A 27,492-nucleotide genomic window follows, 5' to 3' on the forward strand; every position below is an offset into this window, starting at 1 on the left:
GCAAATGAAGAAACAGTCAGTGGAGTTTGGGACAAAGAACTGGTCTAGGCTTTTAAGGTTCATTTCAAGTAAGCAAATGATATGCCTTGTGTTTGGGTAATTGGTCTGATTTAATGTGATGTCTTTCTACCATGTGCACATATTCTACATGATCCAAAATTTGTGGAACAGGTGAAGTCTCTGGCTGCAGCTGTTCCATGAAATGAGGGTAGGGTTGTGAATGGCGTAGGGTGTAGCAACAAGCCCCACAGTTACACTAAGAGTTCATACAGTAAAGGCCATTCGTGGGCAGAGCAGTGTGTGGCATGGATAAGCAAGGCAATTAAGGCTAATATAAATAGAGGTAATATTCCTTCTGTTTTCATAACATTCTGAGCAGAAGAAGCAGAGATTTCATCTGTAATTAAAGAATGCAGATAATGTAACCAAACAAACAACTGTTTGCCTTACTGAAACATGTAATTGTTCTTTCTAATTTCAACTTAGAAACTAAAGTCCCAATGACCAAGCATTAAGGAGTTCAAAGGGAAGCCCCTGTGCAGTTCAGTAGGGACAGATGGGAACGGCTCAGGGCCCGTGGATGACAGTCACCAAGCAGTGGGTCCAGGTGTGTTTCAGGGTCTCATTCAGCCTGGACAGCATCACCTTGTGACTTCCGCAAGGCTGGTTAATCCTTGGTGCCTCCAAAGTGCCCATGGCTTATGCATGCCTCCAAAGATCCCAGCAATGTTGGAGCTGCCGAATGTATAATCATCATGACAGTTATCAATTATCAACTCAACAGGGTTAATAAATGTCTAGAAGGTTAATGAGATATACTTGTGTGTATGTGAAAGGGGATTTTTTTTTTCCCAGAGAGATTTACTGATGGGATAAGACTCTCCCTGAATGTGTGCTCTACCATCCCATGAGCTGGGGCCCCAGAATGAATACAAAAGGGAAAAGAAGAAAGTTGCTTGAATGCTGGCATTCCCTCTTTCTGGTTCCTGAGCCTCTTGTGTGTGAACAAGATCCTGCTACCATGCCTTCCCCACTGTAATGGACCATACCCTAGGACCATGAGCCAAAACCAACCCTCCCTCCCTTAAGTTGCCTTTTGTCCAGTATTTGGTAACAGCAAAGGAAAATTAATATACTCTTCCACATCGAATTTAATGCATGTGTAACAATAGCTACATGATAACTTCTAGTCTAATCCATCCTTTTTTAGTTATGCAGACTAGTGTAATGTTGAAATCCCAGGAGCAAAGTTAATGATTTATGCATAAGGAAACTTGAACATCCTTTGAAATTTACATTAAGAACTTGTAAAAATTCTTTATGTGCATATTTCAATGTGTTTGAAATGATATGAAACAATAGAGTCTTAAAAAGTGAAGATATCTTCAGGCTACGAAGGTCTTAAATGGCCCCACATTTAGCATCTCTATGCCTTCTGCAAATGGCAATTTTATGAAGTTGCTACAGGAAGAAAAAAATGAGCTATTACATATGTATAAACACACACACACACACACACAGACACACACACGTGTGTGTAATAGAGTCTTTAGGAATTATTCAGAATGCTATCTTAGAAAAAGTTACTTGTAATCATAAAGCTATTCATTTAATAACCATATGTAATGGTAAGTCAAGGCTTTATTTTCTGCTTATGTTTGCAGTATCAAAAAGATTGAACATTAGAAGTCACGAGTAAGCAAAGAAACGACTTCATTTTTATGGACCCATTATCACATCAGGTTAAGACTCACGGAACGATAGTAGTAATAGATGGTTTCTAGACATAATAATGCAAGAGGATTTGAGAAATTTGCACACGAATACAAGACATTCCACTTTCTTAACAACATCCAAGGAGGTACACCAAATTTATAAAACTAAACTTATTTACTTCAGAGAAAAGGATACTATCTCAGCTAAGTTTCATTCAAAAACCAATGTCCAAGAAATTATCTGTGATAAAACGGGGGCTAAATACTTTGAAATCCGTGCGAGAACTCACAGAGCAGACGAACAGCATCTTCTGTGGCGGGGAAGGTTTGGCTGGTGTTGACATGTCAGACAGATAAAGGCTTAGAGAAGTCCAGAGCTAAATGTCTAGATGGAGCTGGGGGATCCGTGTCAACACTCAAAAGTATAAAAGCAATGAACCTTGAATGTTCTCTCATAATGTTCTGTTTGCTTAACTTTTCAAGATAATAATGTAGAACTTTATTTACTGGGGGAAAAAAAAAAGACTTGTCATTAAGCAAACACCACCACCATCTAACCCACGGCTAAGATACCGCGGTGTTCAGTGGCGTGTGCTGCGTTGCAGGGGAGGCTTCAGCTGCAGTCTTTACAAACTCTTCCAGTTCGGTGACTATTGCTGGTTTATAGGCAACAAGCATTAGAGCTTACCATTTCTAGGCATCTCTTTTTACAATATTTTTTTTTCTCTTTGTGAAAGTAAGATGGAATTTGCCTCATGGCGTCAGGCTCATCTCAGCAAGAGCCCTTTCAAAAGATGTCCCTTAGCTTTTTGAAGGTTGCTCCAATGAGCTGATTCAACACTCTCCTCTCAGGAGCCCTGAAGCCAGTGGCAAAATGCATGCATATTGGGTTGCATAATAGATTCACTACTTTTAGCTCTCATCAGGGTACTGATTGTACCCCTAGGCGATTCCTCCACACCCCAATGTCTGAGTGCTTTTCTCTTTTGTCTGTAGGAGCTGAGGGCACAGTCTTCCCCAAATCCATAGAAACACCTAATGTCAGAGCTGACCCCTTCAAGGAGCTAAGGTAAGCTTCTGACTTGGATTTCACACTCTGATTAGTGGCTACTTCCTGTATCTGCAACTAGCCTAGGGCTTTATTTTGAATAATGATACTTACCATGTATTAAAAGATATGAGCTGGGAGGGGTTGGAGAATCACTGCAGACAATGATAGCTGAGAGAACATTTTGTCTCTAATTACTTAAGGAAATTAAAGGGCAAGGGGCTGCCAGCTTTGTAGCTGTGGGATTTAGGTTGATGCACCAATAATGTGTGTTTGCTGCTGGATGTTGTGATGCTACAAACCAGTGGGGTTACAAAAAAAATCTCAGTAATTGGTGATGATCACAGCACCCCAAAAAAGTGCTATGTAAAAGAAGCAGGTGTTTTCCAATATCACAAACTATTTCTTTTTTTTATTAATAATTGTATTGATTTGAGAGAGACGAAGAGATAGAGATGAAGAGAGAATGAGTATACCAGGGCATCTTGCCACTGCAAATTAACTCCAGATGCATGTGCCTTGTTGTGCATCTGGTTTTACGTGGGTACTGGAGAATTGTTCCACTGCCAGAAAGCTTTGCAACCAACTGCCTTTCACCCTGAGCTATCTCCCCAGTCCCAGAAACTGTCTATTCCTTGGGGTGTTGTGTTGCTAGAACTACATGCTCTAGCCCTTCCAGGTACTGTTGTTCATTCTCAAATATCCATGAATGTGAGGCTTTGCCAGAGGAGATCTGTGAGATGCTATGTATTTTGTACTCACAACTGTGCAGAGAGCAAAGGAACAACAGACAGATAGACAGGGGCATAGATTCAGAACCCCTCCACACATCGAAGCACTATCCACTGGACTACAGCAAGAAACACGTAATAGCAGTGTGCAGATGCAAATATAACTGTAAATTCCAGAATGTTATTATAACCATAAAGAATTCGGAGATTATGAGCTTCCGTTTGTAGTCATTCTTTCACCTAAAAGCAACCAGTTGAATCTAAATGACATCAAACAGCTATTCTATGCTGGATATTAACCACAGGCCAAGGTGTGCGCGTTGCATAGAGCACATCTCTCCTCCAGGGTGTAGTCTCCAGTGCTGTGCTTTTTCTAAAGTGCCAACCGCCATGTGAGGGCTCGTGTTCTGTTAACAGAGACATGCTGGACAGAGGAAAACAGGTGATCTCACTCCAAAACTAGAGTGTCTTTTTAATACAGGGGCTAGATTCCTACAAGGGAAGGAGGTCGTTGTTGGTGAATGAGAAACTTTTCTCAGAGAAACCCCACATACAGCGCCGCTGCTGCTCCAAACCCAGCTGTCTCATTGCTCTGGGCAGGTGTATGCGGAGAATGTGTGTGTGTGTGTGTTGTGCATGTTTTGTGAGCATGTGTGTCTAGTGAAGTCAGTACCTCAAACAAATACTTGCACTCCCACAATCACTGCAAGAAGATTCGTAACAGGCAAGACAGAATCAAGCCCATTACCCCTTGTTGGGTGAATGGGCAGAGAAAGTGTGGCGTATGCGGAATGTCAATGAACTCAAACCCAGAAAATGCAAAAGTAGAAAGATTTCACTTTAATCTTAGGAACTGTATGCAGTGCAGGAGCTCCAGATCTAGAGTGTTCCAAAGAATGCAGGGAACGTGTGAGTTTCCATGGGCCGGAACTACATGAGAAGAACAGGAACTGCATGAGAAGATAAAGACAAAAAAAAACATACAATTTCAGTACAAGTGTCTTGAAACATGTTTCCAATATTGTAGAGATGAGAGTTTGTTGGTAGCATGGTACAGACAGGCCCATAGTAGTGAGCAGAGCTAATGGGCTTGGCTGGGCTGGGGAGGACGTTCAGTTGGCCAAGTGCTACCCTAGACTCCTGAGCCTCAGAGCACAGTGGAATTTGTCTATTTGTCCAATGTCTACTGTGAAAGGGTAGAGGTGACCAAGAAGTTCACATCCTACCCAGTGTCCAGAATCCCACATAAATCCTACTTCCTAATGACCTCTGGATTCCACCTTGTAAAGCTCTTCCAAAGTGACTTTCATCATATTTTCATTTTCACAGCATGGTAGAATATTGGTTAGCCATAAAAGATTTTTTTTTTCATCTTTGGTTATATGGGTGAAACTAGAGGACATTATGTTGGAGGAAATGTCTAGTTACAAAAAAGACAAACTGTGTTTGATATCAGTCATATGTTACAAAAGTTGATTGCAGAGGTAGGAGAATCACCATGAGTTCAAGGCCACTCTGAGATGACATAGTGAATTTCTGGTCAGTCTAGGCTAGAGCAAGACCCTACCTCAAAAAGCCAAAAACTAAAAAAACAGTTGATTGCTTAATAGTAGACACTAGAATAGTGGTCATTTCAGATAGGGCAGAGGACAGGCAAGGAGCGAGGGAAAGTGGAATAGCAGGTACTGAACATAATTACAGAGGAGAAATTCTAATGTTATATGCTACATTTTATTTCTTATTACAAAAAGAGAGGTAGAAGTGAAGGAACCCCAGGAGGGGGACCCCACGCTCTGCCCGGATATGGCAACACCCCAAATCACTCATGAGAAGCGGTCTTGATGCAAACTGCAAGAGGATTTTATTCCAAGCGCGCTGGGGCCCACAGTCGTACACCGCACAGGGGTAGAGGACTGCAGAGCCCCGAATGCAGGAACGGGGCAGTTTTTATATAGGGTTTCTAACAAAGCCTGTGCATTAGACCAATCATTTTTTTAATATCAGGAGCCCACGGGGTGCGAGCCACCCCATAGTTTCTAAGCCAATTAGTTTAATTTGTTCAAGCCCCTCGTGGACCAATCAGTCTCTTATGACCTTGGAGGTCAGCATTTGCGCAGGTCCTTGGGTGGGGGTAGCAGAGTGTGGTACCAGTCTCCTATGACCTTGGAGGTCAGCATTTGCGCAGGTCCTTAGGTGGGGGTAGCAGAGTATGGTATCAGCCTCCTATGACCTTGGTGGTCTGAGGCAGGCTGCTACAGCTTATGGTGCAGGCTACTAAGGCTTACAGTGTGGGCTATTAAGGCTTATGGTGCAGGCTATTTACAGAAACCAAATAAGTGGTTCACTTCATTACTCATTTCCCATCCTTGAGGGCTATCTCATGCCCTTTTTACCTAGTTTTATATTAGGAGCGGGCTCTGATATAATGAGAAGAGGGATTCTTTACTTGCTTCCAACAGAGAGTAAAGCCTGGAGTTTGAGGTATGCAGGGGCCCACTTAAGCTCCCTTTGGAGCATGATAGTATTTCTGGGCTTCTGAATTCTTGGGCCTTTCAGAAGAATTCAAAGGTTACCAATACAAAAGGAGACACAAAAGCTAATGTGATGATTGCAATCAAAGGAATCATTATAATCCATGTCAGGTTAGCACACTGTTCCCCATAAACACATGAAATTAATATAATATATTAAAAGGACAATTCTTGTTTTTTTTTTTTAAAAAGTTTAAATTTATTTATTTGAAAGCAGAGAGAGACAGACAAAGAGCATGGTGTTCCCGGGCCTCCAACTGTTGCAAATGGACTCCAGACACATGCCCCACTTTGTGCATCTGGCTTTATTAGGGCACTCTGGTCATTAGGCTTTGAAGGCAAGTGCCTTAACTGCTGAGCCATCTCTCCAGCCCAAAAGGACAACTCTTTAAGCATTAGCCCATTTTGGAGATGTGGACCCTAAAGAATACAGACCAGAGAGTTTGCTTATAGCATAAGGTCATGCTTATAATGCCTGGGTAGAGTCCATGATGAGGGCTGGGTTGTGGCTCAGCTGGTAGCCTATCAGCCTAAGCATGCACAAAACCCTGGGTTCAATTACCAGCACTACACAAACCAACCACAGTGCTCACAAATGTAATCCCAGTACTTTGAAGATGGAAGCAAGAGGACAAGCAGTCCAAGATCATCCTGGGTTACATGGAAAGTTTGAGGTCAGCCAGGGTTACATGAGACCCTGTCTCAAGAAAAAAAAAAAATCTATGGGAAACTCTAAAACTTACCTTTAAAATATTTAAATATCTAAATCAAAAGGTAGTAGAACCAAACACACAAGAACTTCAGGCAAGAGCTGCATTTCATTGCTTATTATAGAATTATAGGAAAATTCTACAGACGGTAGAAATAAAATTTTCTGATAAGAATCAAAATATTTCCATTTGTTATTCTAAAACTCTTCTGTTTGTTCCCATTGTTCACATCATAGTTTTCTGAGCTTATTTGGGGATATAGAATGTCACAATTTAGCATTTTCATCTTTGTAGTTTTGTTTTCTTTTTCCTAACAATCCCTTATAGACCCATCTTTGACCGTTTGGAAAGATCGGTGGCTCATCGATAACTCGGGCCCATATGTCTGTGCATGTGTCTCACTTATTGTCCGTTTCATGGTGACACATTTTCCTCTGTCCAATTGTGTGATGCCAACTTTGTGTACTGAGCAAGCAGGTAATGAACTTGGTACCCATGCCTTCTGGCCTCTGAGTTAGAGTTGAAACAGTCTCACTTGGCCACCCTCATGACCATGAACTTTAATGTGTCTTGGGATTCATGGAAGCAAAGTAGTTTAAGCAAAACCCCTGAACTTGCCCCAGCATGTGTATCCCAGTGAAATGTTTAGGGAAGCAGCTAGGCCCACCCCTAGGGCTAACCCAGCAGGGGGCAGAGGGCACAGTACTGGGAGTCAGGTATCCATGGACCCAACAGACCCTGAGGCCTCCAGCCAGTCATGGACCCCTGGTATGTAAAGAAGGTTGGTTCACTTCTATCTCCAAACAGTTATTGTAACATGTTGTTTTAAAATAATTTTACATGTAAGCAAGAGATTTAAAATATATATACATACATATATAGATATAGATACAGATCATTCCCTTCACTCAGTCCACTCCAGTGTTATCATCTTATAGTCTTAATGTATACTCCACATTAAAATGGCTTCAAGAGATTCAGTCACCTGTCTTAATAGATCTAAAATATATTTTCAAAGGGATTGTTAAAGCCAGGCAGGATGGGGCACACTTTTAATCCCAGTACTTGGCAGATGGAGGTAGAAGGAGCACTGTAAGTTCGAGGCCACCCTGAGACGACAGAGTAAATTCCAGGTCTGTCTGGTCAGAAAGCCTACCTCAAAAAACAAACGAACAAAATGAGAGCAAAACGAGATGTGGAATTTGTAGCTTTCGTTGTGGTTAAACCAGAATGCTGTTAGTGAGGTCCTGTTTTCTGCTTTAATGTTATAGACATAGATTTTCCCAATTTAACTTGTTATTAATGCAAAGCCAGTGGACTTTGTCAAAATAAGCAAGCGATCATTTAAATGTCCCCATCCCTCACTTATCCAAACTATCAGAAGTGAGAACATGCTTTTCCTCTGGGATAACCTCTGACCCCAGACCTGTGTCTTGGCGGCCGGGGCTCTGCTCTGTTGACGCTGTGCTTCCGCAGGTTGTCACTGGTTAATGAAACCCCGAGCCGAGGCTTGCGGCACATCTTCCCAGGAGCTCCCCGTTCATGCAGAGGAGGAAGCCCCCCTCCTCCACTCCCCTGCCCCCCCCCCCCGCCCTTTGCAACGTTTTTGGTTTAGCGCTTTTCTTCTCAGAGTCACTGTCATCACTGTTTTGCAATCTTGGCTTAAGATATTGTGTATTATTCATATTTGGGCTCCAATTTACACCAAAAGGTTGCTTCTCCCAGACACATAATGAATGCTACAAAGGTCTTTGACCTGCATCCCTCCCCAGCAGCGTTCTTTGACTTTGCCCTGCGGGGTAATTCTGAAATAATGACACGTTCCAGATGCGAGACTATGTTAAAATACACCCAGCCCTGTGCCATCCTTTGAAATAACAGAAACTGACCTGGAATAGCAATCGTTCTTTAATAAATGCACGGTCTTGGGATGTGAATGCACAAATTGCTTACTTGCTTGGGTCATTTTGTTCCTGTGTCTGCATAAAGACAAATGGAAAACCACTGACCTCAGACTGCCCGTGATCTGAGGCAGGACGCAGGCTGCTCGGTGGTTTTGCGTATGTATTTGCTGTAGGAACTGAAGCGGCCTTTGAATGCTGTGCTGCTCTGGGATTCACTTCAGCTGTGCCATTGCCTGGTAGAATTCTGATCCCAGAAGAATATGGGCTGGACGGTGACTCCTATGTCATAGCCACATGTCAGGGAGAGTGTGAAGACAGGGACATGGGCATACAATACAGACTGCTGTCTTCAGGGGTCTTACTCTGCTCCCTTAAATAGTCCCCCAAAGCTTGGAAGGAACCACAGAGCAGGCCTCTAGTCTACTTAGAGAATGATTAGCTTCCCTTTATCAGACGTGCCACTATTGCACCTGTTGGCTCACTTGGCCTGGCTGTCCAAATATAAGGCTTGCAGTGTCTACTTTATTTATCTCACTGATGACTTCTTTCTCTCCCATGGAGCTGCATGCAGTGTAACTTTTTCCAGCTTTCTGTCAGCTGGTCTACAAGAAGGACATTTTCAGCTCAGCTCCAGCTTGATTTCTCAGTGGCCTTGCAACCCAAGCATGTGGAGTCTTTAGCAATAGGGCCTTACCATCTACTCCTGGTGGGAAACCAAGACCCTTGGCAATGGCCTGTAATTTTTTGAAGGCATTAGGGACCTCCCTGCTCAAAAACTCTCTGGAAAGTAGCCCATCCCTGGCAATGAAAATTTTCTAGTAACAATTTATGGCTTCTTGGTGAGCCATTGTCTTAAAGGTAGGCTTCCATATGGCCTATTCATACCATTTTAAAATTTTATTAACCCTCCCCCCACCTTTCTTTTACTCATTCTCTTCCCCTGACCAGTAGGCCATTCCACCCCAGTAATCTGTTCATCTTCTTACATATACACAATACCATCCCCTTAAACTCTCCCCGCTCCTCCCTCCCTTATAGCCCCTTTCTAGCTTACTGGCCTCTGATACTGATTAATAAAAATGTTTTTAAAAGTAGCATTTAGACTGGGGTGATAGCTCAGTCAGTAAAGAGGTATCTTCCCAGTACCCATGTAAAAATGCCAGGCATGGTGGCCCAGTCTTGTAATGCCAGTGCTGGGTGGGGGGGAGGCAGAGAAGCGCTGAGCCCTGGGGCTGAGCAGGCAATCTTAGCCTAATTGTTGAGCTCTAGGCTAATGAATGACCCTGTCTCAAAGAAATTAAATAACACTCCTGTGATTGTCCTCTGGCCTCCACACACACCTGCCCACAGACACGCACACACACACACACACACACACACACCAGAAAAAAATCTCAATACAAATAGCTTCTAGTTAAGGAGAATGAGTAGAACTATACCTCCAAACAAAATACAGAGTGTTAACTACTAGGGCAGAGCCATGAACCAAAGCAGAGAGAGGAAACAAGGAATGACCAAAAAAACAAAAACAAAAAACAAACAAAAAAAAACCCCTACCTGGAACAGTTAGGTAAGGTTGCCCAAAGCAAATGCTCTTTTGGTTGAAAAACAAAACATAGAAAAATGCAGAAATCAATGCATTCATCCCAGGATTAAAAACAAAAGATCTCTCTAGCTACTTAATGGAGGAGCAACTCATCCAGTACATTGCTATAACTCCCCAGAAAACATCTCTGGGCATTTATAAAACTGTTGGCTTAGGATGTAATTTTCCTTCTGACGGTTGTGTTGCTGAGTAAATTGTGTGAAGGCAATTTTAGATACGGTTGCAAAGGGTTTTAATGACTACTCCAACTTTCAAAACTTAGGACAATCCCGCAATTTAGGGCTGAAAAATGTGCTAATCTCAAACCTATTCTGCAGTTACTAAAAATTGATATTATGTTGCTGCTGGTTTTTTTTTTCTTCATAATATTACCAGGCTTACGGTAATAAAGCAGATATTCTAGCATACATCCACTACTCTCACTATACCCTAGAACATTCTATAGTTTTTTTTCTATTTTCATTTCCTTTTCTTTTCTTTTCTCTTTTCTTTTTTTTTTTTTTTTTTTTTTGCATTTAGTTTATCTTCTAATGGAAAGTAAGAAAGCCAAACTCCTTTGTCTGTGCATATCATAAGGAAACAAGGATTTGACAAGGCTCACATAGTTGACAAAAATAAATCACTTTCATTTCTTTATTTCATTTTATAATGTCTATAGCTGACAAAATATTTATTGGATCCCTGTGATTTATAAATTTAAGCAGCCAAACTGTTTGTCACAATCTCAAGGTGGAATCAACTGGAGGTTGGTAACAACCTTTTACCCCTCCAGAAAATAAAAGTCACAATATCAGAACTTTAGGAAATCTGGCTTTTAAAAATATGTAAAAATACTGAAGAGGAAGAGGTGAAGGAAGAGGAAGAGGCACAGACGCTGACATATGTATTTGTATTCTGAGTTCCTTGACCTTGGGGATGCGATGTAAGGAACAATACCAGCCAAAGTGCCATTAAGAATCCTTCAATTCTCTTTCCTTTGACCATCTTAAAGACATTTTCTCAAATTTTAAAACTGCATCAACCAGTAAAAAGTTTCCATCTAATTATGGTAATAATTCTCTTCCCAATTAAAGACAAAAACAAGAAACAAAACTAACATCTATACTTAACATTTTTTATTAACTTCTCGTATAAATGGATATTTCAACAAAGAATCAATGTAACGTTAGCATTAAAAGACAACCTCATAAATGAGACCCATTTGACTATAATGATACACCATTATGTCACCTTTTCTCAGGATGACAATGCCCTGCAGCTGTCCCTTCACACCTCTTGTGTGTCTACATATGTGTTCCTGTGTGTGCAAGTGCACATGGGCTTGCACATGCAGGAGGCCAGAGAACATCCTTAGCTGTCCTTCCTTAAACGCTGCAGCCACTAATTAGTCTAAACCAGCTGGCTAGCAAGACCCAGGGATCCTCCTGTTTCCCCTACCCAGCACTGGGAGACCACAAAGGCATGCCACCATTCCTGGCATTTACGTGGGTTCTTGGGATTGGACTGAGGTACTCATGTTTACAAGGCAAGTGCTTTATCCACTGAGCGTCCTCCCCTACAGTGCTGGCCTGGGAAAGAAGGAAGTCCAAGAGCCACAGACTGAGGCAAATAAGATCACTGAACATGTTTGAAAACAATGCCTCTTGCTCTTCTATCAAGACACATCAAGATGTTGATCAGTCTACCTTTCTGAATTACTTTCTCCTTCCCTCCCTTCCTCTTGCACGCCAGCTGCTATTATTGTTCCCATCTTCCCCTATTGGCATCAATGCTAGAGCTCAGATTTACCTACCCAGTTTTCTTTCCTCCCTTGCTCACTCACTCTAGATCTCCTTTTTCATCATCATTCCCTGACAGGAAGAGAAGAAACGGGGCAAAGGAAAAGAGATGTGTGAACAGTAGAGATATTCCTGCCCCCTCTGTTCGACCTATCAATAGCACTTATTGTTAATGTGTGATACAAGCCCAGCATGGTGGCACGTGCCTACCATACCAGAACTTGAGATGCAGGAAGATCACAGTAAGTTTGAGGGCCAATCTGGTCTATGGAGCAACTGCCAAGATATCCAGGGCTATATAGTGAGAACCTATATTTAAAAAAAAAAATGTGATAGAGTCTGTGTTTTGAAGATATAACTTATGTTCTATAGCCATCTACTGTGTTTATCTTAATTCCATCATTAGGGGCCAGGGAAGCATGAGTATCAGTTATAGCAGGGCAAGTCAGGCTGGAACAGGGGAGTCTTACTCAGAAAGACAGTGAAAGCACATCTCTGCCTGTGTCTAGTGGCTTGCTTTCCTGATGTTTCCTATCTCGTGTGTGTGTGTGTGTGTGTGTGTGTGTGTGTGTGTGTGTGTGTGTGTGTGTCTTAATGATTCCACTCCTGTCAAGCATGAAGGAAAGAAGCTAATTAGATTTTAAAGGACATCAACTGCAAATGATCATTGAACTTTTTTTTTTTTTTTTTTTGAGAGTCTGGATTCTGGAAGGAAGCCAAAATTCGGGGTGATTCCATAGCCAACTTTCTATGATGTGGCTAGGGAGGCCAAAAAAAAAAAAAAAAAAAAAAGGCCTGAGTTAGCCTTTTAAATCTCCTTCAATTCCTAGGGATAGGAGACATGGTTTGCAGAAGGGCCCACATCAAATCTGTCTACTTTTTCTCCCCAATTACAGGGATCAAACGCGAAACCTCACAAACACTAGGCAATCATTCTATCACTGAGCCACACTTCCTTCCTACATGGTGGCCTTTAAAGGGTTGTAGATAGGTAATTGGTGGTCAGGCTTCCAGGAAGATTCCTTGGAGTAAGGCTGAAGGTCAGCTTTCTTATCACTGCGACAGAATGGATCCCTGATATAAACACTTGAAGGGGGGGAAATGTATTTACTTTGATTTATTTTGACCACAGTGGCAGATGGTTTGTCAATCAGCTAATGTTGTATATTGAACGTAAAATAAAATAGCCCCCATGGGGTCATGTGTTTGCACACTTGGTCCTTAGCTGATAATGGTGATACGGGAAGGTTTTGGAGGTAGAAACTTGCTAGAGGAAGTGAGTTTCTGAGGACTGACCTTGAGATCATATAGCCCAGGCTCACTTTCTGTCCCCCTCTGCTTCTTGAGGATGACTACACTGTGACCAGCTGGCTTGTGTCAGACTTCTCACACCATGATGGAATGCTTCCCCAGAGATAGTAAGTCCTTCCCTTCCTTCAGATGCATCTTGTCAAGTATTTGTTCACAACAATGAGTAAGGCAGCCTTTATTATGGTGTACAATGCCAGTCCCCATGGGTCTTAGCTGATACTGCCAAGCTTTAAGAGCTAAGTCCTCCCTGCTGCATTCAGTCAGAACCGAATGAGAAATTCAAAACTTCGGAAAAAGCAAAAGAACAATATGTTCTCAGAACCCATCACGAAGCTGTTGCCATCCATGATTTTTGTCCCTCAAACCAGTTTTAATAGGAACCACATCTGCCTATGATGCTATACATATCTTTCCCCAAAATTGTTTTGGGTTTAATCTTTCATACTCAGCTAGAGAGCAGAGGAAGTATCCTGGCAAGGAGAGTGTGTCACAGTCCTCTCTCCTATGTCCTTACCAGGTGTAACTGGACTATTTTTAAGAAAGCTGGAGCCATCAATGGCTTGCACGGTGGCACCTGATTTTATTTGTCACTACAGACCCACCTTCACCTGAACCTAAAATAGATGTGAGCAACATCACTGTCACCCTCTTAGATAAGTGACTTACTTAAAAATTAAAATTAGGGCTGGAGGGCTATCTTAGCAGTTATGGTGTTTGCCTGCAAAGCCAAAGGACCCAGGCTCGATTCCCTTGGACCCACGTAGGCCAGATGCACAAGGGGGAGCATGAGTCTGGAGTTTGTTCGCAGTGGCTGGAGGCCCTGGAACACCCATTCTCTGTAACCCTCCCTCTTTCTCTGTCAAATAAATAAATAAAAATAAATATTATATATTTTAGATTAATTCTTAATATGAGATTGAATCATGAAAAAAAACCACTCCAGTAAAATACTTAGTGGGGAAGGTGTAAAACTATACTTTTAGTTATGTAGTCAAGGCCAGCATGACATATTAAAGTAAGCACTAATGTCTCCATTTTGTAAGCAGAATGCCATATGTTTATTTGACAAAATTTTTGACTTAGGGCACCTTCTGCCTCAGCAGAATACTGTGACTTGTTATTGTTTACATCTTAATTAAAATGTCATCTGCTGTCATTTATTATGCAAAGTGTGTGGGTATATTGGTTTTTTGTTGTTGTTGTTATTGCTTGCTTGTTTGGTTAGTTAGTTTTTTTTGTTTTTTTTTTAAATCACACAATTGCTTTTCAGTCCTCTTTTTGCCCCCTTGGTGGGCTGGCCCTGCTGGGTATATAGACAGGGAATCTTGCTTAATTACAGCTTTCATGATCTTGGCACAAAGCCAGGCTAGTTTGATTCTAGTTCTAACCTTTTCAAAACAAAGACTAATGGGAGTTTAGTGGAACAAGATGTCAAGAGATTTCACATGAATTCATCTGAGAATCAGAAATGAATTAAAAACAAACCAGGCAGTGAATATCTTCTTCCCACCCTCTCTCTTCTTGATCCAGGACTGTCCATGGTTTGTTAGACTACAGTGTAATATAATTGAGAGCTAAACAAGCAAATCTCCTTAAGAACTGGATAAGCTTGTCTAATTTCCTATCCCAGGGTCCTGTACCCTGCTGGGCCAACTGCAATTCAACAGACTTAAAGATATAACAGGTCACTCACACATACGAACGTAACGGAACCTGTTTGCTTATTTCCCTTTATTCTTCTCCATCTCCCAGATTTTTCTTACTTTTACTTCTAGTACTCTCCCCTTATTTTCTCCTCTTTCTACTGATACTTTAGTTCCTGCTTCATTTATTTGGATTTTCATTCTATGATTGGGCTTAGTGTATGACTATATATTAATTGCATAAGTTCTTGATTATAGATTATAAGAATATTATCTTTCCAGTTTTTTGCCATATATATGTATACACACACACACACACACACACACACACACACACACACACACACGACATATTTAAATTCATGTCTGGCTTTCTGACTAGAGTGTTGTTAAATACTGGGTGAGTCATGAATGACATCAATGCTAACAGGAAAGCACTAGAATCCATTGGAACGTTGTGTAGCCAGGAGAACTAGGTAGGTGATGAGCCATGACCTAGGAAGTTCTACTGGAATGTCTGGGTGGGTTGACCTCAAAATGGCAGAATATCTAGTTTTCATTTTCTCTTGGGCCAGTTAGTTTCCCCAGAGATATATCCTCACTCTTCACTTGGGCTAAATGTGCTTATTAATATGTACATGCAGAGTGGGTCAGAGAGTCTCTAGGATGTGGATGTTCATTCACTTAACACTTGTATTTCCACCCAGCATTGTTACACTCAGCCATCCAGGTATCACATAGCTAAGTTGATCTTGGGTGGCTTTTCTCATGGAGGGTAGCCTAGTGACTGTGTCTGCAGGGAAAAAACAGTGTCCAAGCTCTGACAGCTTCCTGTGGTTAGTCTTTTTCTATTAGTCTCCTAGTTGCAGCCCCACCAGAGCCTCCCTACCAGAGGTACCTCCTCACTGTCATCCCAGGCCGGCCAAGATCTTGCGGCTTGCATGAACATGCTGCCTGACCCACGGACTTAGTGTTTAGCTTTTTTTGCCATTTACCTATGAAGTTGTGCTGTTCACTTCCCAAGTTCCACACCATGTCTGACACCTTCTTTTCTTTTTCTTTGCCTTTGTGGGTTTGGGCCTCACAGTGGTCTGTTTACAGTCTCTGCGTTGCCGCCTCCGGAAGAATCAGACAGAGGCAGTGTGACATTGACCTTTCAGTGCTGAGTCCTCGGTCATCTCTAGGCATTTGACCAACTGTTCTTTTCTATTGTCTCCAGAGGGTATTCATGTTGCCCTTCTCTTGTTTTGAGACTGACCTTTGACCTCAGAACTTGAACATCTCTTCCTAGTCCAAGGTGGCATGTCTGGGCACAGCACTAGGCTCTGCTGACAAACACACACAGCACTCCCCACAGTCCCTTGGTTTCTGATGCACTGACCAGGACAACTTCCACCTTGACCATTTCCCTCAAGATGGTTCAGATCAGACACATCACTACAACTCACTTCCCACCAAAGCTGGTGCTCAGCCCGCAGACAGAGCAGTAACTGCCTCCCACATATGGGTCTCCCTAGGGTCTCCAATTTTTTGTCTCTGTACATATTTACCCCCGTGTATTTTTCCTTTTCTCCATAGTAATTAATCTCCAAAAGAGGCTATTCCATTTTTCTTTCCTTCCTTCCTTCCCATGCTTGTCCATGGGCTATGCAGTTGTCATGCCCCAGCAGAGCCACACTTAACTTGAAGCACATAGCCTACAGCTCCTGTTCATTTTCTCAATCATGGATGTCATAATTTATAGAAGAATGCTGTTCCCCTTTGTCCATTTATACCCTTCATTGCTGTTCCTATTCACAAAGGAAAATGGGTTTCTGGTTCTTTGGGAATTTTTTTTCACAGGTACAACCTAACTCATTAATAATAATTTTTTTTGGTCTGACCCCAGAGTTCAGCCAATCATTCTAGAATAACAAAACAAAGAGGAACATGAGTCTTCTCAAAATCCAAGCACCATACCCCTAACCTTGAATAGAAAATAGATGCTAATAAATTCGGGGTCTTAAAATGTGAATTATACTCATTTCACACTTGGTGGCAACTTCATGCTGAAGTAATAGCTTAAAACTTAATTACAATGCTTGTCCCTTCCTTAAGTGCAGATGACATCCCTCAGATAGATTTTTGCAGTGACATCTGAGAAGCAGAGTTGAGACACTAATTAGTTATTCATGATGGAGACTATTGACTGTGTGCTGACTAAGGCAAAGCACTGACACCCTTCCCAATGTGATGCATCTGTCTGTTGTCTGTGCTTCACCCTGGGTCCTCGTGGAAACCTCTGTGGGAAATGATGGAGATGCCCTTCAGTCTTTGCATTCAGATATAGAATGAAAATGTGTATGATGGAGATGGTAAGCAGAGAGCGCTAGGCTGCTTCCGATAGGAAGGCTCCTGCAAATGCCCAGGCTCCACTTTGATGAACATCTGTGAGACACACAGCCGTTAATGGATCGGACGTCGCCTGCTTTGAGCACTTGAGAAGCTGTTGTGCAGGATGTTCTCCACTTCAGCAGCTCAATCAGAGGCCAGAATGGAGAAGAGGCTGATGCCTGGAGGATTCTGTCCCTATCACACAATGCCAGTCACCAGCTGAGGAAAAGAAAGACACGATTCCTCCTTGCTTTGTGAAAAGATGTGCTGCTCTCCCCAAAGAGTACTTTGTTCTTTAGCAATCTAGATAGAAGGCTCAGGGATGATGGGGCAGAGCTGAAAGAGCCAGCTCAGGAGAATAACTGGTGGTCTGAAATGGCAGATTCCCTCCCTTGATAGTCAAGAGGGTCCCATCACTCCAGACACATAAAGACAGGCACACAAAGTGGTACATTCACCTAGAGTTCGTTTGCAGTCACAGGAGGCCCAGCTCACCCATGCACTCTCTCTCTCTGTTTCACACACATACATACCTACTCTCTCTTTTTCTCTCTCTCTCTCTGTTTCTCTCTTCTGTCTCTTTCAAATATATATATTTAAATCAGAAATAGTATTGGAGAGATAGCTCAGTGCTTGCCACATAAGCATGAGAACCTAAGTTCTGATCTCCAGCACATAGGTAAATATAAAAGCCAGGCATGGTGGCACATGCCTATACTCCCAGCACTAGGAAGGCTAAGGCAGAGGATTCAGGTCACCCTGTGCTATGGGGTGAAATCCTCTAACAAAAATAGATAAATTCAAGCATACCAAGACACATGCATGCATGCATATGTACATACATCTATACACCAACACATACACAAAAATAGAAACAAAATAATTGAGGTATCAAAATGTGTTCAAGTCACGTTACACTACAGGAACTAAAAATTTCTGTCCTCCTTGACTTCTTCGGCCATTTGCAGGAAGGATATAGGGATTGAAATCTGACTCCCTGGAGGAGTACATGAAGCAGAAAAAGTCCCAGAAACAAAATATCTTTCCTGGGTACATTTTATTCCTGTTATCCACTGCTTTCAGAAATCAATAGTCCTTCTATCCATAGTAGGAAAATGAAATTACACAGTGAACTCTAATGAGATTTAAAGAAGTTTCACATTGAATAATTCTTATCATCCCAGAGTCTGGCCATTTATTTTACACACATCCATAAAGTTTGTGCTACTTCATGAAATTGTGCTTTAATGAATTGTGTTGTTTTCTAACCCCCAAAGGCCATATTGGTATAATGTGTGTCTGTCCTTTACTTGAGGCTAGGGAGGATCTTCATAACCACAGCTGGCTTTGACTGTGCGTTGTTCATGTGGGAGCGGTACATGTATGAGCATGGGTGAACGAGCACATGTATATAAGCATGCAAGTATGAGGACCAAAGGACAACATAAGGTATTTTCATGAATTCCATAACTTTTTAAAATAATTTTTTAATTTATTTGCACAGAGAGAGAGACAGACAGACAGAGAGTATGCATATGGGCTCATCAGGGCCTCCGGCCACTGCAAACAAACCCTAGGCACATGAGCCACTTTGTGTATTTGGCTTTATGTGTGTGCTGGGGAATCGAACCTGGGTTCTTTGGCTTTGCAGGCAAGTTCCTTAACCACTAAGCTATCTCTCCAGTCCCAACTTCTTATTTTTTTTTTTTTTGAAGCAAGATCTCTCATTGGTCTGGAGCTGGCCAATTAGGCTAGACTGGCTGACCAAAAAGCCCCCCAAATTTCCTTGTATCTGCCTTCCCAGCACTGGGATTATTTTGCTCAGCTTTTGTTCATAAGCTCTGGGGATCCAAAACAGTGAGTATTTTACCAACTGAGCTATCTTCTCAGCCCTGTGCTTCTTTTCATAAGGTATAGTCTCACTGATTATCCAGGCTGACCTTGGACTCATGATTCTCCTGCCACAGCTGCCTAAGAAACTGAGATTAGAGGCCTGTACCATCAGGCCCAGCAAAATCTTGTTTCTTATCCACAACATAATGCTGAATCAGAGAAACTTGTAAGATGAAGTGGATCCTGTGGTTTCCATAGGCAAGCTAATTCTGTTTTCTAATAACTGGTAGTTAGACACCCCAAGGACAATTAAAAGCAAGTTCCTGCAGTAATTTTCAGAGGGCGGGCGTCATGTGGACCCGCGGCGTAAATGAGGTCTAGAGGACAAACAGCTCACAGTCAAAACTCCCCATTCCATGGGCTCTCCTCCAAGGCAGCACTTGAAACAGGACTGACGGGTTTCAGAATAAGGAAAATACCCTCAGAGTGCCACTTCAGAAGGGGAACCTACCTATCCAGGAGACTGTGAGGTGACATTTACTGCCAGGATCTGTGTTAACCACTTGAAGAGTGTTCCAACTGGACTTGCCAAGCTAACCACATAAATAAAACCCAAATGAATGCATTACCTCAACAAATATTTGAGTACCTGTAATGTGTCTGACATATGTTCTAGACAAGCACTGATTTACAGATAGGCAGGACCCTTGCTCTTGTGGATTCTGTCCCAGTGGGAGAGCCGTGAATACCCAAGTGAAGTGACTGACGCATTTTACGCACCTTCCCTCATTGAATCTGCACCCTGGGGAAGACAGTGAACTTATGTGCAGTTTATGATGAAGACCCAAAGACACCTAAAGGTTCACAGTGCTTGCATGTTGAGGAGTCAGGGAGAAAAGATTTCATATCTGCCCAACTTTGGTAGGTATCCTTGTCATTGAACCACTCCGACACAGGAAAGCTCCCAGCAAGAGAACAGAGGGATGGTCCTCTGTGCCATATTGCATTTCCTACTGCAAGTATATAAAGAGGCTTCCCACGTTCTCACTAGGAAAGTAACTTGAAGACACAAGCCATGAAAAACTTGTAATTCAGCTTCCTGCTCACTATCTCACAGATATTCTGCCATAAGTGAAATGTATGTGACAAGAAACATGCTGTGCCATGGGGAAAATGTGTGGAAAACACAGAGGAGCAGGATTTTCTTTTCAGTCTGGTCTTTATCTCCATATGGTGGCTTGCTAGAGCTAACAAGAAAGAGGGCACTGCTGGTCTCTAGGACCTCTTAGATCATACACCTTTGTTCAGTTGATCCCTAATTTAATATCTGTGTGCCTCGCTGAGTAGCTTAAATGCTAAGCACTTGATTCTCAACCTTTGTTTCATACTGGCACCATGGAAGAAGTTTCACACTGAGCCTGGGCTGGAGAGATCACTAAGCAGGTAAGGTGCTTGCCTGAGAAGCCTAAGGACCCAGACTCGATTCCCCAGATCCCACATAAGGCAGATGTGCATGGCAGCGCATGTGTCTGGAGTTCACTGACAGTGACTAGAGGCCTTGGCACACCCATTTTCTCTCCTTCTTTCAAATAACAAATAAATAAAATAACTTTAAAAAACTAAAGCTGATTGCTAGTCCCCATCCCAGAAGAATTAATGAACAGCTTTAAGACTTAGACTTAGACAACACAATTACTTAAAATGGGTCCCGTGGCTCCCTGGTATAGCCAAAGTCAAGAACTGGGCATTAATTGGACACAGACTGTGTGAACCCTCATGCACGTAAATAGTACACTTGGTAATCTGTGGGGTGATACCTGAGCACAGGGCAGAAACTCAGCACATGTTGAACAAGTGGGTTGGTAGAAAGTGGAGTGGGTGAGTGAGTGCACGAGCCAGCAAACCAGAAGACAGTGATCAAAACGTTTGCTGGATTTCAGTATGACTAGATTATCATGTACATCAAAGTTCATGATAGTTCAGACTCTCTGCCACTGTATTACAGTTCATTAGAGGTTTTAGATAAGCATATAAGTACATGTAAAAGTAAACAGCAAACTGCAGGGCGCTCACATCATCTGAAGTGTAATTCTTTTTGCCTTCCTTAATGTGCACTCCTTGCCAATCTTGGCACAGTTCCATCTCCACGGCGCGGGCAGCCATTACATCAGAGGCAAGGGTTCATTCTTACTTCTCCAGGAATCATGTTTGTCTGAAGGAAGCAAAGATAACAAAGAAGAAATTATAGTTTGTGTAGAGTGATATGATTGCTTGTTAACCAAGCAATGAAAGGGATGCTTATGTGAGCAATTGAGAATTCTCTCTGTGTCCTCCAAGTGCAGAAAATGATCTGAGCCTACCGCTTATGCCCTGCGCACACCATTCGCGTTTTAACTGGGGGTGGGAATATCTTCTATACCTGAGAAGGTCACAATTTTCTTTTTACAGTCTTGATTACACCCCTGGGTAATTCCGTGAGATGCCAATGCCATGTTAGGCACATCACATTTTTATCTTTGTCTTTATTCGTGTAAAAGTTCAAGTGAGGCTGTGCAGATAGGGGGGAAACAGTAGAAACATTGGTGGAGACAGCAGCATTCCTGTGTTTGTGTTGATGTCTCTAATACTACCCCACCAATATGTTACTTGGATGTCGGTGAATACGAAGATTGTCTTGCCCTCTATTATCTACCCAAGAAGTGATGGATGGACAAATTCTTGTGACAGATTGTGAAAAATGTAATGTTCTTTCTAATTTCCGAATTCTGATTTAATGTCCTATCTTGATTTTTAATTATATTCTGCCATTGTAATTAGTTTAAAATTAAGTGCCACCATTAGATTGGGTATCCCCTTTGTTTAAATCTTGAGTCATTTAATGTCTATGTCTTGGAGACTTCCTTAACAGTAATTGCTTTTTAGAACCAAATACTGACTGCCACATACCAGAAAAGTATAACAAATACATCATTGTCATGGAGTCCCTGAAGAAGAGATTTCCATCTTACTCAGGTTGCCTACCCAATAACACCGTGGTTGAAATTTTTGAAGTGAATACATCTTTTATTTAATTCTCACCTTAAAAAAATCTGTTCATGCATGACTCTGGTGTGGATAGAAGATTCCATCAAAATACTGTGGAAGCCAAACAAGCTGAAATACCCTGAGTAGAAAACTCCCTAGGTGACATGCGTTAGCACCCCATCTTCTATAATTCTTTCCTCCTTTCTCTTCTCAACTTCATTCTCCTAAACCCTTCCCCCACCTGAAGCTTTCCAGCAATATCAGTTTAGTTGTCTTGGTTACTCAGTAGCCTACAGATTCATGCCTTCGGGTCTTACTTTTCCCTGGGGCTAAAGATCAAAGGATACTTCCAAATAAAGAGAATTCCCTCCCTGAAAATAAAGTCAGGCAGCCATTCAGAATTTTTCTTTAAATTTTGCCATGCATATGGAAGTTGCTTAAGATGGTACCTTATTTCTCTTTTCTCTCTTTTTTTTTTTTGTTACTTTTTATTTTGAATTGACATGCACTTATTGTACATAATTATGTGTTAGGGCATTGTGTGTCAATACCCACATACAACTGATCAGATTGGGTTAATTAGTGTTTGCATCTCCGTGTTCCCTTATAAAGGCTTGTTTCTATCTTGTAAACATCTCCAGGCTATAAATAGGAAGGACCCATTAAGGAAGTATTCATAAGAGCCTTGGATATCATCTGGTTTAATCCTGTTACATTATGACGGGAAAACCAGGCCAAAAGAGATGGAGTAACCTGTGTCTTACCACAACTAAGTAGAAAAATTAGCATTGAAAACAAAGCCTCTTGACTCCTAACTAGGGGTTTACTGGTACTAATTGTCTTTTGCCCCATTGACCCTGCACTTCACCACTAGATCATCTGCCACTCCACTACCATGACTGCTGGACTCCAAACGTCTTCCCCCAGCATGTGGTACCAGAGTAGTACTCTCCAGTAGCTTTCGTTTTCACACTTGCAAAATAGAGATGTCAATACCCCTGGCTTCAGAAATCCAGGTTGAAATGAACTCTGGGATTTAGTAAGGTTGTCACCAGCAGAGCCCTGCACCTCAAGTAAACATGCTCTATATAAGCTGGAGTATTAGGAAGGCATGGGTGGCTTAACCAGTGACTATGATCAGTTTTACCAGAGACCTGTGTACAATGAAATAAAACAGAAGAAAGCAGCGTGTGTAGACATCCACCAAAGAGGAGAAGGGGAAAGCACTTTGAGAGAGTAGTAGATCACACGTTATTGTGGAGACATGGAACTGCATGCATGACATGTTGGAGGGATGACAAAGATGTCACCAGAGTGCTGTGGGCACTGAAAGATAGACGATGTTGGAAAGCTATGTGGAGGTGAGAGGATGAAGACATGTGAATGTTGTGCTGTTATGTTTGGGCTCTAACACCTGGTCTTCAGCTGTCCATCTAAAACTCTGTGAGGTCAAATGAGGGTTTCCAAATGAAATGCGGTCATAAAGGTGAAAATACAATCTCAGTGGTTTTGATGCAATGGAAGCAGAGCATAAAGAAGTTACTATAGCTAAAATAACATGTTTACAGCCACTGGACTTAATGAAAACATGCTTAGAAAAAGAAAAAAATAATGACAAGTCCCCATAAAATCCCAGCACATATCACACAGATGCATTTTCACTGCTATGATAGCAGGAGAGAGTAAGCACATAAACTTCTGCTTTTTGAGAAATAAATTTATGTTTTCTCTTGAGATGGAAACGTGGTGGTTTGAATAAGATACCCCCATAAGTTCATTCTAAATGCTTGGTCCCGGATGGCAATTTGGGAAGTGGAGACTTGCTGGAGGAGGTGTGTGGTTGGGGTTAGGCTTAGGGGTGTTATAGCCAGTTTCTTCTTGTTAGAGTTCAGCTTACTCTCCTAGTGCTATCTTCTACCTGCCGTGGCCGAGGGGATGTCAAGTCCCTGCTCATGCCTTGTTTTGCAGGCTATCATGGAGCTCCTTTTTGAGACTGTCAGCCAAAATAAATACTTTCCTCCCATCAGCTGCTCTTGGTCGGCTGCTTTGTTCCAGCAATGAGATGGTAACTACAAAAAGCAGTAACAGATTTAGTTTAAAAAATGTTATGGGCAGGCTGGAGAGATGGCTTAGCAGTTAAGTGCTTGCCTGTGAAGCCTAAGGACCCCGGTTCGAGGCTCGGTTCCCCAGGTCCCACGTTAGCTGGATGCACAAGGGGGCGCACGCGTCTGGAGTTCGTTTGCAGAGGCTGGAAGCCCTGGCACGCCCATTCTCTCTCTCTCCCTCTATCTGTCTTTCTCTCTGTGTCTGTCGCTCTCAAATAAATAAATAAAAATTTTTTAAAAAAAGAGTCAAAAAATGTTATGGGGCTGAAGAAGATGGCTTAGTGGTTAAGGTGTTTGCCTACAAAGACAAATGACCCCAGTCTGATTTCCCAGGACCCATGTAAGCTGGATGCACAAGGAGACACGTGCATCTGGAGTTCATTTACAGCAAAGGAGACACGTGCATCTGGAGTTCATTTACAGCAACTGGAGGCCCTAGCATGCCCATTCTCTCCCTCCCTCCCTCTCTCTCTCTCTCCTCTTTCTCTCTCTCTCTCAAATAAATAAATTAATTAAATATTTTTTAAATGTTATGAACTTTTATTTTTAATTGAAATAATATACATGTTTATAGGATATAGTGTTGCATTTCAGTACATAGTAATATGCAATGATCTGATCAGGATAATTAGGATATCCATTTCCTTACACAAAGAACATTTGTGTGTGTGTGTGTTGAAAGCATGCAAAATCCTCTCTACTCACTATCTTTTTTTTACTTCTTTTGTTTATTTTTATTTATTTATTTGAAAGCAACAGAGAGAGAATGAGGCAGAGAAAGAGAGAATGGGCGCACCAGGGCCTCCAGCCACTACAAATGAACTCCAGACGCATGCGCCCCTTATGCATCTGGCTAAATGTGGGTCCTGGGGAATCAAGCCTAGAACCGGGGTCCTTATGCTTCATAGGCAAGCACCTAACCACTAAGCCATCTCTCCAGCCCTCTACCCACTATCTTGAGATACTGAATTAACTAACATTAATAGTTACCCAATTCAGTTAAAGAGATTGCTCAGTGGTTAAGGATTTGCCTGCAAAGCCTAACAACCATGGTGCAATTTCCCAGTACGCACATAAGGCCAGATGCACAATGTGATGCTTTCATCTGGAATTCATATGTAGCAGCTAGAGGGCCTGGTGCACCCATTCTTTCTCTCAATATCTCTCTCTCCTCTCTGTCTTCCTCTGCTTGCAAATAAAAATATTTAGAAAAATACATTTTTTTAAAAAGTTACCTGATTCTGCTATAGAATATTCATCGTCATTCCATCTGTCCAATTAATCTTGTTTAGCCATTCTTTCTGCACATTTCTCCCCACAACCTCCCACAAGTCTGCTAGCAACTATTCTAGTCTCACTTTCTCACACAAAACTTTTAAGCTTCCACATAAGGCATTTTAAGGTCATATGGCATTTGGCCTCTACCTCACTTGTTTTGTTTATGTAATGCCCTCCAGCTCTCTCGATGTTGCTGCCAATGACAGCCTTTCATTGTTTTGAATGGATGACTAATATAATACTGTGAGTATATGCTATATTTTCTTTATCCATCTATCCACTGATGGGCACCTAGGTTGATTCCATGTCAAGGCTATTGTGAACAGTGCTGCAGCAGGCATGCTACCAGAGATATCTTTACACCCCAATTTCTAATTTTTGGACATACATCCAGTCGAGATTGTTGACTTGTTGAACATATTATCATATGCCTTCATAGCCTGTAAGGTTTCTGTTGAGTAGCCCAGTGTTAGTGCCCTGGAGATTTCCTTATAAGTGACTTGGTGCTTTTTTTGCTGCATTAGAATTCTCTCTTTGTCTGGTATTGTTGACAGTTTTAATGGTGGTATATTTCAAGAGGATCTGTTTTTGATAAAACTCTATTAAGTGTCTTTCAGATGCTGGACCTAAGTAGCCATTTCACACTCAAAATTTTACAAGTGTGGGAAATTATTTCGTTGAGTTTTTCATGCTTTTTGCCTTTTCTTCTTCTTCCTGAACACTCATAATGTGAGATTTCATTTGCATAGTGGTGGTTCATAAATCCTAAAGATGTTCTTTATTATTTCTAATCACTATCCTCTTTTTTAAATCTGAGTGAATTATTTTAAAAGATCTTTCTGCTCAGAAGTCCATTTTTCTATAATAAGGCTTTCAACTGTATTTTTAATTTTACTTATTGATTTTCTTAGTTCCCACATTTTTGATGAGTTCTTTTTTATGATCCCTATCTTTTTGTTGAATTTCTCATTCATGTCATGAATTATTTTCTTAATTTTACTGAATTATCTATTCTTTTATGTCTCATTAAATTCCCTTAAAATTATTCTTTAGAATTCTTTGTCGGGTAATTCATTGATGCCGTTTTCTTTGAGTCTCTCTTAAAAAAGAAAACATTTTGTTGATTTATTTGCAAGGGGAGAGAAGGAGAGAGATAGAGAGAAAGAGAGAATGGGCCACTGCAAATGAACTCCAGATGCATGTGCCCGTTTTTGCATCTGGCTATACATGGGTACTAGGAATTGAACACTAGTCATTAGGTTTTTCAGGAAACTGCCCTAACTGTTGAGCCATTTCTTCAGCCCAGCTTGAGTCTCTTGATAGAGAGTTACTTTGTTCTTTGGGAAGCATCAGGTTATTTTTTTTTCATGGTTCTTCTGTCAAAACATTGATTTTGTAATTTGTGTGTGTGTGTCAGTGACCTCTAGCAATATAGAGTGCCTTTTGTAATGAAAGACTTTCTGGTAGCAATGTGTTCCTCTACGTTTGTTAGATATACTACACTGTGTTTGGTTCCAGGTGTGTGTGTTAGTGTAGTGTCCATGTCCTTCAGCTATAACCCCTGTGTGTAATATCTGTGGGTATCTGGGTCCCAGATTGTGAGGACTGTGGAATTTCACTACTGGCTAAGATACGACTCTCTAAGGTAGGGTGAGTTCACTATCAACTCTCAGCGCAGTGCACAAGGCTACTGGGGAATAGTCATCAATCTGAAGAATGTCTGAGGACACAACATCTTATTAGGCTCCAGAGGATGCAGTATAGTATCCTTGGTGGCCTACTTGGGTCAGTGTTTGAGGACTAAATTCAGGCCAAGCCCTACAAGTGGGTACAGAAGGTGCACTTGTCAGGTGCTTAGGGACATCACAGGTGATTCTTTAGATGAAAAACTACTGATGATTG

At 41.7% G+C, this 27,492-nt stretch overlaps 1 protein-coding gene across 2 annotated transcripts in view; it reads left to right on the forward strand.

The window, feature by feature from the left end:
- The window catches only part of Sgcd (sarcoglycan delta), a 538,890-nt gene that overhangs the window by 442,160 nt on the left and 69,238 nt on the right, over positions 1-27,492 (forward strand). For both annotated transcript variants that reach the window (XM_045151666.1, XM_004657469.2), the window contains exon 6: positions 2,712-2,784. In XM_045151666.1, the coding sequence (XP_045007601.1) occupies positions 2,712-2,784 (73 nt within the window). The remainder of the gene's footprint in view (positions 1-2,711; positions 2,785-27,492) is intronic.

This window comes from Jaculus jaculus, chromosome 6 (assembly GCF_020740685.1).
Source record: "Jaculus jaculus isolate mJacJac1 chromosome 6, mJacJac1.mat.Y.cur, whole genome shotgun sequence".
NCBI classification, from domain to species: domain Eukaryota; kingdom Metazoa; phylum Chordata; class Mammalia; order Rodentia; family Dipodidae; genus Jaculus; species Jaculus jaculus.